Source organism: Rhincodon typus, chromosome 8, assembly GCF_021869965.1.
Source record: "Rhincodon typus isolate 14 chromosome 8, sRhiTyp1.1, whole genome shotgun sequence".
Taxonomy (NCBI): domain Eukaryota; kingdom Metazoa; phylum Chordata; class Chondrichthyes; order Orectolobiformes; family Rhincodontidae; genus Rhincodon; species Rhincodon typus.
In genome coordinates, this window is record NC_063339.1 from 32,838,070 (window position 1) to 32,857,849 (window position 19,780).

Here is a 19,780-nt window from a genome sequence, read left to right on the forward strand (position 1 = left end):
TTAAGCTGTAGCAGTCACAAGATGTTTTGAATACCAGAGAGTTGCAAGTTTCAGTAAATGATTCCTAACTCATTTTCTCTTACAGCTCTTTGGACGTTATTGCCTCCTGCCTGTAGGAACCGGTGTTTGAATTTACCTTTTTGCCAAGGGGTGTGTTTATGGGATGTTACTATATTGGAACAGTTAATTAGTTAAGTTACTATATCAAGTATTCGGTTAAGTTTTCCAATAGTTAAGTTATCCTAAATTCTGCTTTCTTTCGTTCATGTTTTAACTGTAGTGTTTAAATAAATTGTGCTTTACTTAAAGCCAAGTGGTTTGACTAGTTGCACCACACTTGCAACACCCACTTCACATCTATCTTTAAAATAAGAAAAGTTAGGGTCTAGGCTACCTTCTTAAAATATTTTGTAAGGGTGTGGCCTGATCCATAACACCTTTGTCCCATTCCAGAAGAAATGGAGTGTGAAGGTGGGCGGTGGGGTGCTCAACATCAGTATCCACATTCCTTACAAGGAGGGAATCCTTGCCTCAGCAGAGAAGGACCATGACAGCTGACATGATGATGCTGAGATCTCCAAGTCCCGAGAATGAAGAAAGATCATTGTCAAGTGTGATGCAGCCTTACCATTATTGCCACTGCAAATGTATTCTTAACATGGCTGAATCTCTACCTCTATTTTGCAACTCATTCCCTCTGTTGTCTACTGCAGTCGCCAGTGGCATCTGAACATTTTCCCCCTTCAAAAAAGAGAAGCCCCTCTGCTTCCCATAGCTTCAGTACATCCTCCAATTGTCTGGAGCACAGGCTCGGACAATCCGGCTGCATTCTGTATGGATAGTACTGGTATGAAGCCCAAAACATCACCTGCATGGAATACTGATGTGGAAAAGCCATACTGTGGTTTTTGGTGGCACTAGTGGAAGACAGTGTTGCATTGCAGATACTCCAGATAACACGACATGGCATTCTGACCTCCATTTCTGGAGGAAGTATAGCTCCACTGCCCCACTCTGACCTACATTCCAGCGACGATGAACAATTGTGTCTCTTCTGCATCTTTGCCACGTCATCAGGACATCTGTGGGTGGAAGTACCGCACTAGCAGGGAGGGGCAGCTCCACAAATGCTGGAGCTTGGTGCTGATGCTGAGCTTTCAGACGCATGTGCTTCTCATCCATTCACATAGCAGCCCTTAGTGCAGCTGCCACAAGGAAAACCACAGCTTCTGTGCTGGGACCTACTCAGTACAATCCAATGAGCCTATGTGGGTAATTTCAGAAACAAAGCAACTCCTTGCTAATATGATTATTCAGCAGCCCCTGCACATACAAAACACTGTCCTCCAAACATTGGGTCATAAAGGTCCCCAAAAAGGAGTCCATTGGGATGCCTCTAGATGGATGTTGCACATCACTGTCCTAATATAAACCTATACTGTGTAGGTGTCTGTTTAATTCTATTGCCCTTTGAATGCCATCACATTGCACATACATGGAGCCCACTCTCTGAGATGCACTCTGGTCCAATCCATGATATAGGTGTTTGTCCCCAACGTGCCAGTGTCCTGGTAGAAGGATTACAATGAAAATGTACAGTGCATTCCAAAGTGCAGTACTGAAGTGGAGAACTGTATTCTAAGTGAATGAGATGTGCCATGATGTTGTGATGAAGCAGGTGCTTGTTTGGTGCCAAACCCCCATGGACAAGGGACTGCAGTGGTCACTGCTTGTGGAGCCTAATGTGAGATGTTATGGACTGGTGTCCGCGATTGAGGCCCAGAGGAACATGGAGAGCTGCAGCCATCTGGGACCCTCTATGAATTTGGTGCCAGGAACTGATGCCTGTAGTTTCTTTCCAAAGTGTGGTAGAATAGATAAATATATAAATGAGGGGCATTTGAGTCATGACAAGATGTAAATATATGCAAATAGGTCTCTCAACACTCACGAGTGAGATTCTCACTTCACCTTTCCAAACTTGATTATAAAAAGAAATCAGGCTTTATTTTCCTCAGTCAAGAATGTCACTTTTTTGACTTTACCATATTTTCCCAACTGACTCACCATTACCTACACGTTCAGAAATTGGGTAAGATTGAGTGTATCTTTTGTTTTTCTTCTTCCAATACCATCTGCTTTGGTCTTGCACAATAAAACAATTTGTCACTTAATCTTGACTGTCTTCTAACCTAATGCAGTCTTTTCTTTTTTGCACCATACTCCCCTTTCTACTTAAAAACTATTAAATGTCTAACTTGTCCAAGTTCTGATGAATCTACAAACTTGACATGTTAATACTGTCACTTTCCAAGACTAGTGCCAAGTTGGATTTCCAACAATTTCTGTTTTCATTTCATATTTCCAGCTTGCACTGTATTTTGTTTTTTTTTTTGAAAGAAAATCGTATCCTGGCTCTCAAAAATTAACTACAGAAAGCATCCCTAAAAAAAAAACTTGTTAATTATTCATACCATTAAAAGGTTTTAACTGCTACTATGTAGTATTAACGTAAGTGGTACTTGCCACTTCAGCGTCATTTTGCATGGTGAACAAATGGCTCGCACCATATTTACAAGATTTCTGGTAAAGGCCAATCTTGTAGCACTTGGAACTGTAGGAACCCAATGTACACACTGGCCAGTGAAAGTAGGTTTGACAGTACTAGAGAAACCCCTGCTGTTCTCAACGAGGAGATCGAGTAAAGGGAGCTCATTTAATTGCTCCATTTCAAACTTGCAGCATTATGGAGCTCATGAAGTCCGTGAGAGATAGGAGCAGAAGCATCATTCTATCGAATGCAACAAAAATATTTGCAAGAGCTGGGCCTAGGGATCCCATGTCCACACCATTTATTTTGGCAAACATGGTGCGATTGAAATTTAACTCACCAGTTAGTGATGCTGGAATAAGATGCATTAAAGCCACCCTACGAGATAATAGCTACCCTGTGCAAATAGTTTCCCAATGTATATGGCGTAAGCGCATGAAAGGTCCTAAGGCAGCAACTCTTGGTCTTGAAAAGTGCCTATTCTACCTCAGATCACACTTCGAGTAACAGATGAAACAGCTGTTTCACTCTGCTACGCCCTAACATCACGAATGGACTAACAAGATACTGCTACCAAGCCAAAATTACTACTCTACACATAAATTAGCAATACGCTATCTGAATTTCAGTGTTGGTGTGATGCCAACAACATAGGCCATACATCTCAAAAATTGGCAGATCATATCAGTGTGACCCTTTTATTATTCACCACAAGCAAGGTACTGATTAAATCCAACCAGCTTGTACTTGTAAAACTTACAACATAGTGTCCAACATAAGTTGTGAATCTGTATTTGGGCAACATTTTCTGAATAATTCCATGTGCAAGGAATTATACTGACAACTGATTTATTGTCGTCAGTCAGGATCATTGTGTTGTGCACTTGCATACACTGGAAGTTACATATATTAAGAAGCAGGGCCCTGTCCTTTGCAGGCAGTAAATAAAGCAAATGCACTGCACCTGTTTCAACTCAACAAAATAGGTGACTGCCATTTGCTGGTTCATTTCTTAGGGCAATGCCCTAGCTAATTAGAGTCAACCTCCTGGTTTAAAATGTAAACCAAATCTGATGGTTAAGTGTCAATCAGCAGCAACAGGTGCAGTTCGATGGCAACACCTGCACCACAGTCTGCTTGGCAACCAGTAAACCCTCACCTCACGTAATAAAAAATAAAAAAGATTTTCTTTGGATTCATACTCTTGAAAATTGTCTTTAGGAGTACAAAATGAAAAGCTTTGATAAAATGTCTTTTTTTCAGCAATACTCAAGAAGCATCTTAGTTAGCCTGTATTATAGTCTCTCCAAAATCCTCAATACTACATTCAGTACTATAAGTGGTATCTTATTAATACTTAATATAGGTTCATCATTGCTGTTAGCTTGTAAATTGCATAGTCGTCATGAAATCTAGAATTCATTCACTTTTCATTTTGTTAACCTGATGCGTAGCCTGAAATGTTCTGTGAGCCTACACTCTGCCCCAAAATCACTGAGCTTTTCCAAAGCACTAAGCCCATTTCCATTCAGAATCTATTCACTACCATTATACTATCTAAACCAAAATGTATTCTCTCACACTGAATGCATTCAAGCTGACATTTTTAGTCCACTGTTACATCCTATTAAAATTCTTCTGAAGGTTTCTAAAATATTTTAAGGAATTAACTTTTGTTCTATGTTAAAATCATCTACAGATTTTGACATTCCTTTTTCTAGAGCTATATCCAAAATTTGCAATGAGCTAAGTAGACACTAGGCCACATGGTATCAAAGACAATGAGATGCATTTACAGAATGGAAAATAACATGCAGTAAAAAAGGTGATTTAGAAACACTAAGGAAATTAATCCACAAGTCTACCTGTCCTTTAAAGTTAGTTGTCATCTCCATAAATTCCTCAGCCGAGTGTAGAGCAGCCAAAAGTTTCACTCCATCTAGAAAGAAAAAAAATTAAACTTAATATGATCAAAGCAGAATTTAATACTGTGAAAAATAAAGCAGAAAAACAACTGAAAATATGCACAATTTCCAAAAGAATTTAAATACTTGCTTTCATTAATCAAGTGATTACATTTTTAGTGTAATGTTTAATTCATTTCAAAAACCAGTGATAAATTTAAAGACAAAAACGCACTTTATAAAAACAGTTTGAATAGCATTGCAAAAAAAAAAAAAGCAAAATTCAAAAACCATGCAGAAATTTCACCGCTCCTACAGATTTACCTTTGGACAAATCAAAATCTTCATCTATTTTTGCATTACTAGAGAATCCAAACTTCATCAGGCAATGCTCAATCAATGTTGCTCCACAAGCTTTAAAATGAACAAACAAAGAAAATTTTAAATAGGAAATTTCACATTTCAAATCAAAAGTAAATCAAAATATATTGTCAATATCCAATTTGAAAGATTGTTGGACACTTTAAATATACTTAATTACAGGCTCAATGCTGAATTGTGTATTAATCACATTCCACATATGGTTAAAAATGATATTCTACATATCATATCAGTCCACATACTCTGGAAAGCTAAATAAAACAAAGAACTGCGGATGCTGGACATGTGAAACAAAAACAAAGTGCTAGCCAAACTCAGCAGGTCCAGTAGCACCTGTGGGAGAAAGCAAAGTTCGCAATTTAAGTTCAGTGACTCTTCATCAGAACCAAAACATTAGTTCTGCTTTCTCCCCACAGATGCTGCCAGAATTTCACCCGCAATTTCTGTTTTTGTTTCTTTGGAAAGCTGTTTTTTTTTTTTTTAAAAAGCACTGCTTAGATGCATCTAGGAAGCCAGCATTATGCCCTGGTATCCAACAGGAGATAATTATAGCCTACAAACAGTAGAGGTCGTGGGGTACAGTGCTCAGCGTCCCTATCTCTGAGCCAGAAACTTTGGGATTGAGTCCCAGTTGATGGCCATGAAAGGCGCACAGTAAACAAGGAGAAAGATGCTTTAAATAAAGTTCAATGCAACAAGTTAGGCTTGCTGAGGGTGGAGGAGGGATTCCTTCCTGAGCAGTCGCTGTTAAAGACTGGTCTCAATTGGGAGACTGTTTGTCTGTCAGTCAATCTACAGCAAGAAAATTTTAAGTTTATAGCAAATTGTACACAAGTGTGGCATGGCAGCACAGCTAAGTAGAATGCCCAATCTATGACATGTGAATTGCCCACAACTTCCCACATAATCTATACAAGCACACGTCACTAACTACAGATTTCAGTGCTTGACCAACAGCTGGAATCACTACGGTGCATCCATGAGGCACAGAACTATGTAAACAGTATGTTCAGAGAGATGATCACTCCACAGGATAGGGCATACAGGGAATGGGTGACCGCAAAGTAGTCCAAGAGAAACAGGGTAGAGAGAAGATAATGCACATCCACAGGTCATGGTCCATGTTGGTACCCATGAAATTGGTAGGACTGGCTTCGTGGTCCTGCAGGCAGAATTTATGGAGCTAGATAGAAAATTAGCAAGGTGGACCTCGAAAATATTACCCCAGTGCCCATGTATTTGTATATAAAGAAAAAGGATAAAACAGTATGCGTGGCTGGAAAGATAGTGCAAGAGGGAGGACTTTTTATTCTTGGGGCATTGGAAACGATTACACTTGTACAGGCTAGACAGATTACACCTGAACATAGCCTGGGACTGAATTCCTGGCAGGGTACTTTGCTAGTGCTGTTGGGAGGATTTTAAACTAATTCAGCAGGACTGTGTAAATCAGAAAATATATTAGACAATAATACCGCAGAGTGCAAGAAAAGAAAAGGAAATTAGATATAAATCAGGGTTACACTGCATGTATTCTAATGTACAGAATATAGTCAATAAGAATTTTAAGTTTCAAGTGCAGAATAATGATGCTCAAGCTATAACAGGGACGTGACTCAAGTAAAGATAGGTCTGGCTTTAAATATTCCCCACTATATGGTGTCTAGAAAAGATAGGAAAAAGAAAAAAGATTTTTTTGGATTCAGGACAGCATTGTGGTGCTGCAGAAAGGATTTCTCAGGAGTATTCACAGACAGAGTTGATTTGGCTAGAACAAAGGGGCAAGAAGGATGCAATCATATTGCTCAGCGTAGTCTATAGACCACCAATTAGTGGAAGGGTGTACAGGAAGAAATCTGCAAGGATATTATAGAAAGGTGAAAATATCATACAGTAACTGCAATGAGGAACTTTAATTACCCGAATTTGACTGAAATAGTGGTAGTGTAAAGAGCCCAGAGGGACAAGTATTCCTATATTGTGTTCAGGAGAATTTTCTACAGCAGTACTTGTTCAGTACAAGAAAAAAGGCAGACTGCACCCAATTCTTGGGAACAAGGTGGGCCAAGTACAGCAAGCATCAGCGGGGGGAGCACCTAGGGCACAGTAATCATAGCATCATATGGTTCAGGATGACAATGGGACACGACAACCCACAGTAAAACAATTCACTGGAAGATAGATGACTTTAATGGGGCAAGAACAATGGGTTGGATAGACCGGAACCAAGGGTTGGGGGGGAAAATCTTTAGCTAAACAATGGACTATCTTCAAAGATGAGATGGTTCAGGCATAGTTGAGGCCAAAGGTAGGACAAACAAACCAGAGCTCCCTGCCTGAAAAGGAGACAGAAATTAAGATAAAAAGAAAAAAGAAAAACAGTGTGCTTATAACAGGTGCCAGGTAGAAAATACAATGAGAACTAATCTGAATACAGGAAGTTCAAAGGGAAGTGAAAATGCAAATCAAAGTAGGCAAGACAGATTAAGAAAGAAGTCTAGCAGCAAACAAAGTGAAATCCTAAAGTCATCTGTAGGCACATACACAGAAAAAGGATGGTAAAAGGAGCACTGTATGATTAGAGACCAAAAAGAGTATTTACACATGGCTGAGGTGTTAAATTAATGCATTGCATCTGTCTTTATAAGGAAGGTGATGCCGCCTGAGCCGGTGTAACAGAGAGGGACAGTCATTAGAATGGTTTAAAATTGATAAAATGATGTGACTGTAATGAATATGCCATTTATACTTAAATTTGATAAGACACCAGGACCAGATGAGATGCATCCAAGGATACTGAAGAACGTGAAAGTGAAAATTGAAGATGCACTGGCTGTAATTTTTCAATATTCCTTGGAACTCCAGAGTGCTATTGGAGAACTGGAGAATTGCAAAAGTCACACCTACATTTAGAGAAAGGATACATGTTAAGATCAGCAAGTACAGACTAGTCAGTTTAATTTTAGAGGTGGGGAAAGTTCTTGAAACAATTATTCAGAGTAGAATTAACAGTTGCATGACAAGAGGTGGGTAAATTAAGAAGCAGTAGGAATTTCTTGAGAGGAAACTGTATTTAACTAACTTGCTGGAGTTTATTGGAAAAATAACAGAGCGCTGATGAGGGCAAAACTGTTGATGTGGTGCCCATGGACTTCCAAAAGGTGTTAAATTTAGTACCACACAGATTTGTAAGAAAAGTTATAGCTCATGGAATTAAAAGGGGCAATAGCAATTGGGGTAAAAAAAAAAAAAAAAATTGGTTGAGGGATAGGAAACAAAGTGTAATGGTCAATGGATATTTTGAACTGGAGAATCATTCATGGTAGGATTCTCCAGGAATTAGTTTTAGGAACCCTGCTTTTCCTAATATACGTTGACAATCTGGAACTTGGTAGAGGGGACAATTTCCAAGTTTCTAAATGATACAAAACCTGGAATCACTGTAAATTGTGGGGAAGACCGTGTAAAACTGAAATGACACTGACAAGTTGTCAAGTGGGTAGTTAGGTGGCAGATGAAGTTCAATGCAGAGAAGTGTGAGGTGATACATTTGGGTAGTAAGGACTTAGAGAATCAGTATAAAACAAAGGATTCAATCCTAAAGTGTGTGCAGGAGCAGAGAAACCTGGGCGTAAATGTGCATAAATCACTAAAGGGGGCAGGGCAGTTCAAAACAGTTTTACAGTAATGGATCTGGGGTGAGAAATTGCAGTTATGATAGATTGCTAAAGAAAAGGGGAAGAGGATAGCTGATAGAAATACAGAACATTGGATTAGGAGGAGGTCATTCAGCCCATTGAACCTGCTCCATTATTCAGGAGGATTGTGGCTGAAACCCAATCTAAATGTCATCCTCCTGCCCGCTTGCCATACTTCTTGACGATTTAATTTGCAGAAATCTATTCTTTTCTTTAACCTATTCAGTGACTTGGCCTCCAAAGCAAGGTAGACTCATCACCCTCTAAGTGACTAAATTTCTCCTATTCTCCATCCTCAATGGCCTAGCTCATTTCCGAAGACTGTGTTCCCTTGTTTTATACATTCCCAGATAGTGGAGATATCATTCCTGCTTCCAGTTTGTCAAGCTTTGTCGGCATTTTATAAATATCAGTCATATCCCCTGGACTCCAATGAATTCAGGCATAGCCAACCCAATCTCACCTACACGACAATCTTGCCAACCCAAAAAAAAAAAATCAGTCTGCTCGACCTTCACTGTAAGTATATCCATCCCTACATTTGAGGGGACACGGTGGCTCAGTTTTAGCACTGCCGCCTTACAGCGCCAGGGACTCGGGTTCAATTCCACCCTCGGGCAACTGTCTGCGTGGAGTTTGCACTTTCTCCCAGTGTCTGCATGGGTTTCCTCCGGGTACTCCGGTTTCCTCCCACAGTCTAAAGATGTGCAGGCAAGGTGGATTGGCCATGCTAAATTGCCCAAAGTGTTCAAGGATGTGTAGATTAGGTGGGTTAGAGGGGGATGGGTCTGGGTGGGATGCTCCGAGGGTCGGTGTGGGCTTGTTGGGCCGAACAGCCTGTTTCCACACTGTAGGGATTCTATGATCTATGATCGATGATCTTCTACATAAAGGGACCAAAACTGCACACAGTACAGTTGAATCCTCATCTCAGTCTGTACAACTGCAGTAAGATATGCTTGTTCCTGCATTCAATCACTTTTACAATGAAGGCCAACAAGCCATTTGCCTTCTCAACTGCAGATGCACTTAAAGCTTTATTTCAGTGACTGGTGTAGAAGGCCACTCAGGTTCTGTTGTGATCAGTATTTCCCAATCTATCACTTGTTATATGACAGTCTGCAATTTCATTTTTCTTGCCAAACTGGATAACGTCACACTTATCCACGTTATACCAGCATCTGACATGTATTTATCCACGTACTCAACTTATTCAAGTCGCACTGAAGCCTCCTGACATTCTCTTCACCTTTTACAATGCCACCTAGTTTTGTGGTCAACAAATTTGGAAATATTACATTTGATTCACAAATCGAGATTGTTGACATACAGTGCAAATAGCTGGTGCCCAAGCACTGAACCGTGTGGTACCCACTAGTTACCGACTTCTATTCTGAAAAAGACCCATTCGTTCCTACAGAGATAGTAGGAACTGCCGATGCTGGAGAATCTGAGATAACAAGGTGTAGAGCTGGATGAACACAGCAGGCCAAGCAGCATCAGAGGACCAGGAAAGCTGACATTTCGGGTCTAGACCCTTCTTCAGACACTTATTCCTACGCTGTCTCTTGTCTGATAGCCAATTCTTAATCCATGCCAATATATTACCCCAAACCCACGTTCATCAATTTAATCTCTTAAATTGGATTTTATTAAAGGCTTTCTGAAAATCCAAATACACTGCATCCATTGAATTTTCCTTATCAATTCTATTAGTTTCATCCTCAAAACTCCAGTAGGGTTGTCAAACAGGGTTTTCCTTCGTAAATCCATGCTTTGTCTAATCCCATTGATATATTCAAAATGCCCTGTTATCACATACTTTATAAAAGACTCTAGAATTTTCCCTACTATGTATGTTAAACTAATCATAGTCTGTAATTCCCTATATTTCCTTCCCTCATTAAAAATAATTAGGATATATTTACCATCCTCAAATTTGCCAGGACAATTCCAGAATCTACTGGATTTTGGAAGATGACAGCCAGCATATCCACTACTGAGTACTCTGTGACACAGACTATAAAAGTTCAGCGTTTAATCAGTTTCAATGCCATTAACTTTTCCAGCACCACCTTTCAATTAATACTATTTTCCTTTAATTCCTCCTCATGAGACCCACGTTTCCCTAATATTTGAGGAGTTGTGTCTTTTCCAGGAAGACAGAACTAAAATGGTTGTTTAATTGTTTAATCATTTCTTTGTTCTTGGTTATCATTTATACTGTTCCAGGCTGTAAGGGACCTCCATTTGCTTTCAATTTTCTTTTTTATATACATACTTATACAAGCTATTAGAGTCCACTTTTATGTTCCTTAACAGGTTACTTGTTTTCTTTTCTTTTCTTAGATTGGTTGGTTCTTCTTTACTGAATTCTAATCTGCACCCAATCCCAGGCACTACTTTTTTTCAGCAACTTTATATGACTCTTCTTTGGACTTAATAATATCCTAATTTCTATTGTTTACCATAGTTGGGCTACTTTTCCTGTTGTTCCTTGCTTAAGCAAAAACACATAAGCGTCGCAATGCATATATTTGTCCCTTAAATATTAGCCATTGTCAGTCATGACTTTCAATGAAGTTACCCAAACAACCATAACCGACTCACCCTTCATACCTTTGTAGTTTCCTTTGTTTAGATTTAAGGATCTAGTTTTGAATTGGACAACTTCACTTTCGAACTCAAAGAAGAATCGAATGTTATGGTCCCTCTTCCCGAAGGAAACCTTCGCAACAAGATTAACTAATTAATCCCTTCTCATTGTACAGTACCAAATCGAGGATAGCCCATTCCTAGATGGGTCCCTGAAGTACTGTTCTTAAAAAAAAATCTTGCACACAATCCAGAAATTGATCTGCCACTGTATTATTGCTAAGGGGGTTTGTCCAGTCCACATGTAGATTAAAATCACCCATGATTACTAACAGCGCCCCAGCTGGAGGCTTCTCTAAGTTTCCATTTAATGTTGAGCCCTACCTTATCTCTATTGTTTGAAGACCCATAGATAATTCCCAATGATTTTCACTCCTTGCTGCTTCTTAGTTCCACCAAAACGGTTTCCATATCTAGGTTTGCCGTGTTCATACCTTTCTCAGAGTTCCAAAGATTTCATCCTTTGCTAACAATGCTATCCCACCTCCTTTACCTATATGCCTGATCTTCCTAAAGATTGAACAGCCTTGAGTATTCAGCTCCCAGCCTTGGTCACCAGGCAGCCATATCTTGGTAATCACATTATATCAGACTCATGTACAACTATTTGCACTATTAATCTATCCACTTTATTGCTAATGCTGCATGTATTTAGATACAGTGCCTTTCCATTTGTCTTTTAAACATCTTTACATGAGGTGGGGCGGGGAAAGGATAGAGTAGATAGAGAGAAATGATCCCTTTTCATAAAGGGATTGAGAACAGGAAAGTGTAAGATATAAGATCACTTGCAAAACAAGCAAATGTGTGATGTGAGAAAATCTTCTTTTGGAGTGGTTAGTTAAGGTCTGCAAGTACGGCAGAGATAGGTTGCAGTGAGGCAATGATGAGGGTTTTAAATGATTGTGAGAATAGAAAATGTGGAAGACTATGGAAAAATGGCAGAAGAATGGCACCAAGTCATAATACTCGTTCAGAACGCCAGCTTCCTTCTGCACCATAGCAATTTTGTGATTCAGAACGTGGCCAAAAAGGTTGATTATCAACCTCTAAATCCTTCCAATATATCTGTAGTTGGTAATGAAAGTGGGAGTGTCTCCTGGTCAGTTATGTTTAACGTGGAGTACAGCCACCAGCCTACAGCTTCTGGTGACAAGCTAGGTGAACTGTTCTAGGAAAATACAGTTAAGGAAACGGACCCAAACAAATACTTTATTTGCCTCGTAAGCCACCAGCTATAGAGTCATAGAGATGACCAGCATGGAAACAGACCCTTCGGTACAACTCATCCGTGCCAACCAGATATCCTAAATCAACCTAGTCCCATTTACCAGCATTTGGCCCATATCCATCTAAACCCCGCCTATTCATATATCCATGCAGATGCCCTTTAAATGTTGTAATTGTACCAACCTCCACCACTCCCTCTGGCAACTCAATCCATACACGCACCACAGTCTGCGTGAAAAAGTTATCCCTAGGTCCCTTTTAAATCATTCCCCTCTCACCTTAAAACTATGCCCCCTAGTTATGGACTTCCCTACCTTAGGAAAAAGACCTTGGCTATTTACCGTATCCATGCCGCTCATGATTTTATAAACTTCTATAACGTCATCCCTCAGCCTCCGATGATCCAGGGAAAACAGCCCCAGCCTTTTCGGCCTCTCCCTCTCACTCAAACTCTTCAACCCTGGCAACATCCTTGTAAATCTTTTTTGAACCCTTTCAAATTTCACAACATCTTTCCTACAGCAGGGAGACCAGAACTGAATGCAGTATTCCAAAAGTGGCCAACCAATGGCCTGCACAGCTGCCAATGATCTGACATATATTTAGACTGATATGTATGTTATTTTAAAGTAATATGGCCCATGAGAAATTATCTACTTGCTCTGAATCTTTGATACAAAAACATGACTTTCTCACGACTAATTCTCATAACACAGAAAGCCTCTTCTCAAACTATATTTGATGGATCAGTGTTAAGAAAAGAATAAGCAGGAGAAGACTTAGGTGACCTAAACACACCAGTAGAGAAAGTTGGGCTAATGGCCATTTCTGTTGTGTATTTTACGTAATGTAATCTAGTTTATTTACTGGCCTCTAATGAAACATGATACCAATTATGTCAGAGAAAATAAAATGGAGCACCTAAACGATCCCTAAAATTTTTAAAGCTCAACTGCTTATTATATTCTTCCGGTTATAACCCAGCTCTTCACCTCCATTATTCATCATAAACCCTGACAGTCATCAGTAGCTTGTACATTCTATATGGCAACGCCTCTGTACCTAAAGTCCACTTGCCAACAAATCAGAACTCTTCTCTCATGCAGTATGAATGTTGTTTCCCTTTACATTGGCATTTCTTGCAAATTATCCTGAGTCCAATATGAAAAGCTTCAACAATTTTTTTCTTTTAATCACTCATGAGACATGGACACCATTTGGGAGCCAGCATTTATTGCACATTCTTAGTTGCCTTTGAGAAGCTGGTGGTCAACCTCCTTCTTGAACTACTGCAGTCCACGCACTGCAGGTTAACCCACAATACCTCTCGAGAGGCAATTCCAGGATTTTGGCCCAAACAAAATGAACAAACAGCGATATATTTCCAAGTCAGGACAGCAAGTGGCTCAGAGCAGAACGTGCAGATGTTGGTGTTCCTACGTATCTGTCACCCTTGTCTTTCTCGAATGAAGTGGTTGTGGGTTTGGAAGGTTATACTTTCTCACAATATTAATCATTTGGTCATTATTTGCTACTTTCTAAAACTGTCCCAGTCCTCAAGCTTACCTTTAGGAACGTTGAAACATAAAAACAGAAGTAGGCCATAAAGCCCCTTGAGCCTGTTCCACCATTTAATGAGATCATGGCTGATCTGTAGCCTAATTCCACATACCTGCCTTTGGCCTATATCCCTTAATACCGTTGCTACACAAAGGGATCTATCTCAGATTTAAAATTAACAACTGATCCAGCACCCACTGCCATTTGTGGAAAGAGTTCCAAACGTCTTCCAGCCTTGGTTTATAGAAGTGCTTCCTAATATCTCTCCTGAACAGTCAGGCCCCAATTCTCAGACCATGCCTTATAGTTCCAAAATCTGCAACTATCAGAAATGGTTTCTTTATCTACCCCATCTCTTCCTGTTCATATCTTGAAGACTTCTTGGCAATATTATGGAGCTCTTTTCTAATAATATTTTAGGTTCTTTAGTTAACTACATATGGAACACTTTCCTGTGGATTTTTTAACTGAAATGCACATTTTTAAGTCATATGAAATATTTCCTTAAGTGTTTACCATCACTAATCCACAATCATTCCTACTGAGCAAGTACAGAAGCTTTTGGATTCATATTTAATTCACAGATACTCCTCTTCGCAGAATGCTCACCTTGAAGTTCTGCTCTTGTCTCTGACAAAAGCTCTTGCTTTTCTCTTTTGCATCTTTCCTTTCAGTCATAGCCAAAGAAATATACAGAACAGAAACGGACCCTTCGGTCCAACTTGTCCATGCCAATCAGATATCCTAAATTAATCTAGTCCTATTTGCCAGCATTTGATCCATATCCCTCTAAACCCTAGTCTTTCAACCTCTTTCACTGACTTTCAACTTACTTAAAATCTGTTACAACAAAAACTTTTCCAATTCTGATGAGACTTGTGACATTAACTCTTGTTTTGATCTCCACATGTACTGTCTGACCAGCTTCATTTTCTAGCATTTTCTGATTTTAACTTTTATTTCCAGCATCTGCAGTACTTTATTTTGCATCAGCAATACTCGAATACTTACTTTTCTTGATTTTATTCCACATCCCATTAAGCACATTATAACACAACTAGCATATTGACACCTCAGATTTCTTGATTTTGATCATTTATCTACTGCACTTATTTTTAAAAAACTCACAAAGGTGGGGATTGAGTACTTTCTTTATTTGTTCTCCTTTTGGTGTATTAGCCAAGACCTCGTTCAACCTATAGAACAATTAGAAATTTCAACAATTACAAAGAATGGAAACCTTAATTATTTCAATATATAGATGCATCAATCGGAAATTGAAAATTATGTTATGCAGGAATTTTCTACTGGATTGAATCTGGCTAACTTAGTTCCTGAAATCAAAACAATGTCCCCTTTTTCATATTGTGTGTACTTACTGCCTCAGAAGTGGTCTTATTGAATTAAAATGCAAATGGGATTGATTTCAGAAAGTTTTCCATGGTATTTTTTTGCTGTGGAATGCACTGCCTGCTGCAGCCCTAAACGTTACGCCCGAAGAAATTCCGAGGGTGGTCCAAGTCATCTCAGATTCAAGCTGTCAATAACTTTTTCGTACTTCTAGAAAAATAATCACTTCCTTTTAAAGGACAGGCAAACAGGATCAGTGGAGTGAGATATTTTTTGGCCAATGTTGGATAGCAATCAAAAGAGATACTAGGCCATTTGCCATCACCACTCCAGTAGTCCTGCAGCATCAAAATACTTTCCACTAATTCTGGATGAATTCCTGTTCTAAAGGGTATATCTCTGCCAGTATTATTTCAGGCCTCAGATGAGCAGAATACTGAAATACAAGTGGATTAAGTTCTATTCACGGTGTGCTTTGTCCAACTTTACTTTAGTCTGAGGATGAGGAAGGAAACTCAATCCAATACCTTTTAGCTAATGACAATCTGAAATACAACTGAATTAATGCTGAATGAATCACTCCTCGATATTTAAATAAGCATGAAAACAGACACACTACTGCCCTCATCTCATCTATCACCAAATCTACAACAATTTCAAACTACTGAAACAAATAAGGGCTTGAAAGTTTGTTGAAGTATTCATTCTGTAATTGATGAGGGGTACAGCCAGTCATTCTACACACAAAAGATGAAGTTTAAAATCAATTGAAACAGTATCATAGAGTTTAAATTTAAAAAATATTTGCCTTCCCCATCTGAACAGTATTCTTGCAAGGTGAAAACTACTGGGTTATTTTAAAAAAGGCTCAAATTTTAAACAGTTCAGGCCTCCCAACACTGGTCCCAGGTAGATGTTGAGGCGCTCCGTCAAATATATGTCCATTCTACACCTGACTTGAAAATCTTCGTGTAATTTTGTTCATTCTGCTCTGCATCTTTCCAACATTAAACAGGTAGAAGATAATATAGTCAATTGTTTGTTTTTAAAAGAAATTGCTGATACAAAACTCCAGTATCACGTACTAACATACCGCTATATAAATCCTTTCATAATGCCATAAAATGTTGTTTAATGCACATTCATAACATGGAATCTGAAACAATGAACAAAAAAAAATTGCCAATGATTTCAGAATTGATGGTCAATAGCTTTGTCAAAAAGAGAGGCGTACCACAAATGAGAAGAAAAGAGGAAGAGCAGACCGAAGAGGACTTGGACAGCAGAATTTTTTGTATCATCATGTCATAAGTATGAGCAAAAGTTTTTGAAGGGTGCAAAATGAGAGGTTGGCCAGGACAGCATCAGAATAGTCAAATCCAGATGTAGCTTTGGCACAGGTAAAGGTTTCAGCAGCAAATGATGAAGACAAGTTTGGAGGTTAAGGTGGAAGTAGGCAGTCTTGGTGATGGTGAATGTGTATTGGAAATTCATTACAAGGGTCAAGCAGAACAGCATGGACAGGGAACAGCCGGTTTGGAAGAGGCACATTCAAATAAAGCGAGGAAGGTTTAAGAAGGCAATTCTAGAACTCGGGACCCAGGCAGTTGAAGGCACAACCACCATTGATGGAGCAAGTAAAATCAGGGAAACGCAAGAAGGTAGAGCTGAAGCAAAGCAAAGATCTCAAACAGTTTGAGGGGCTGAAAACATTACAAAGAAGGAGACAACAGTACTTTATTTACAAACTGATAATCTGTCTGGACAATCCCAAGTAGTTTTAACTTTATACAAAGCACATGATTAGGAGGGGAAAAACATGCTTTAATGTTGAACACCTGATCTCCTAAATAACATAATAAAATTTAGGTACCACAGATGTCATCACACTTAATAAAATTTATCTTCATTACAAAATCAAGTTGGGTACATTAATTGAAAAGTATTGCTTGAAGCAAAGTATAACACTTCATCCACCAGAAACATTACAAAGTTAAAGGCAATGCCATAAATATATCTAGATTTCATTAATTTTGAGTCATTTGCATGATAAAAGTACCTCTCTAAAGATAGTGGAGGCTCTGGACCTTTAGCATTATCAACAGGATATCGTTCACGAACAGCAAACTTCACATCTTGTACCTCATCAGTACGGAAACGCAGGAGATTTAGAATTGTATACTCATTGTCAGTGAGGATTATGTTACCCTGCAAGTACACAGATAGAAGATTTAAAATTAAAAATCCTGGTAGAAACAAAGAATCACAAGTAGATTTAAATTTTTTGAAAACATCAGGTACAAGAACCCATCCCATAACATTTGAATTTTACAGCTTCAATTAAATGGTAGGACACGAAGAATGCAGAAGTTTGTCCTTTGTACCAGTCAGCATTAAGGAGGCTGATATCAACTAACTGGAAAAAGAAGAAGAATCATGTAGGGGAAAAAAAAAAATCACAAAGACAGGCCATTTGGACACAAATTTCTTCCATTCCATTTAGTCCAACTCAGTTTGTCTCACGTATTCAGCTGTTTTCTTTTGAAAGTAGCTATGTTAATTTGCTTTAAGCGCTTCCCAAGGCAGCGAGTTCCTCATTTTAACAACTAACTTGACATTGAGAGAGATAACAAGTGAACATATTACTTATTGTCATATATTAGACTCTCTGTTGAAAGATTCTGACTATTATTTAAGCTTCAGGTGAAACCCCGAAAACCTTAGAAAGAAACCGTTCAGTTTTAATTTCAGTTTGGAGAATTCTGAAGGGTTTGTAGAAGATGAATGTATAAAGTATTGCCCCTGTAAAAGGGAGAAGATTCCTAAAAAATATCTCAGCAAGGAATTTTGTAACAGTTCCAGACCAAAGGTTTGGGTAAAACTCTAAAAGGGATTATTTGTAGCTGAGAAAGTTTAAACTCAGGTGTACAAAGGCTCCAGGAAGAGGCTGACTGAGAATTGAAGTCAAAGTTAAATTAAACCTTTGCAGTTGACAGACAAGGGAGATTCTCTCTTGTGTGAGCAATGTAAAGGGTTGCTTTTGGGATATGTGAAGAAGTGTTTTTTGCAATTAATGGGAATATATTTATTTTGAAATAATTTGTTTTGAAATCTTTAAACATGACGGACATTTGGTTTGGTTTCTTCTAGATTATCTTCATTTCTTTTGCACAATAATTTTTTTGCATAACAAACTTCTGCAATATTGTGTGTTTGTAATTCATAAAGAGACTACCTCATTAAAACCAAAATAAAAGCTGTTCTATTAAGCCAGATTTCAGCCTGGGATGGTAGCTGGCCAGAATAACATCAGCTGGGATCAGAACTGTCATCCAGGGGAGTTCTGGATTTGTTTGTCCTAGCTTTCCCTTTTCAGGAAATATACCATGACTGTACTCAAACATTGCTCTTTAAAGTGTACGGAGTTCTATCAATAAAAATAACCGCAACCTTGCCATTTCAATAAACCATCTTGCTCCCATGCTGACACTTTAATCCTTGGCCCACTACAATACTCCAACGAAACTCAATGCAAGATGGAAGAACACCTCATTTTTCCACTTCAGCACCTTACAGACTCTAAGACTCAATATTAAGTTCAACAACTTCAAAGCATGACCTCTAACCTCCATCTGATTATAACCACCCCAGCTTGTTAGGTTTTGCTCCTTGCAGTGCAGACCCATTTTCTTTTCACACCTATAAATTTACCCATTTTACATCTCTATCTCTCCTTTACTATCATTAGTACTCCCGTTCCTTTGCTTTCAGCACCCTCATCTATTCTGTTTACTTCTCCTCCACTTCCGTCAACAGCAGAAAAATCACAAATATCCCAGCCCATTTCAATTCTGAAAAAGAATGAAAACCGGATTGGAAACATTAACTCTATATCTCCATATATGCTGCTAGGCTTTCTGAATTTCTTCAGCATTTCTGTTCTTAATGCATATTTCTTGCTGGATGGACACATACTGCTGCAGGAAATTCTCCTGAACATAGTCTAGAAACACTTGCACCTTATTGCCTTACATCATCAGTATTCCAATCTGGATTTGGGAAATTAAAATCCCCCATTATAACTACTCTATAATGGTAACATTGCCCTGATTTTGCTGCAGATTTGTTCCTCTACACCTTTCCACTAGTTGGTGTCTAAACACTAAATCAAGTAATGTAAATGAACCATTTTTCTTCCTTAGCTCTAGCCAAATTGATTCTGTCCTTGAATCCTTCAACACATCCTCTTTCTTCAGCACTGCAAAGCACTCCTTAAACAATTTAGCCCTCCCTCCTCCTTTCTTCCTTTTGAGTATTTTGCATCCAGCATTATTTAACACCCAGACAACAAGGTGCAGGGCTGATGAACACAGCAGGCCAAGCAGCATCATAGGAGCAGAGAGGCTGACGTTTCGGGCCTAGACCCTTCATCAGAAAAGCTTTTCTGATGA

The 19,780-nt window shown here is 38.8% G+C and overlaps 1 protein-coding gene across 1 annotated transcript in view; it reads right to left on the minus strand.

Moving 5' to 3' along the window:
* The window catches only part of LOC109922461 (ribosome quality control complex subunit NEMF-like), a 134,024-nt gene that overhangs the window by 96,712 nt on the left and 17,532 nt on the right, over positions 1-19,780 (minus strand). The window contains exons 3-8 of the mRNA XM_048600086.1: positions 19,069-19,180; positions 17,662-17,745; positions 17,389-17,537; positions 15,108-15,175; positions 4,780-4,869; positions 4,417-4,490 (exon numbers count right to left, since the gene is read on the minus strand). Of these exons, the coding sequence (XP_048456043.1) occupies positions 4,417-4,490; positions 4,780-4,869; positions 15,108-15,175; positions 17,389-17,537; positions 17,662-17,745; positions 19,069-19,180 (577 nt within the window). The remainder of the gene's footprint in view (positions 1-4,416; positions 4,491-4,779; positions 4,870-15,107; positions 15,176-17,388; positions 17,538-17,661; positions 17,746-19,068; positions 19,181-19,780) is intronic.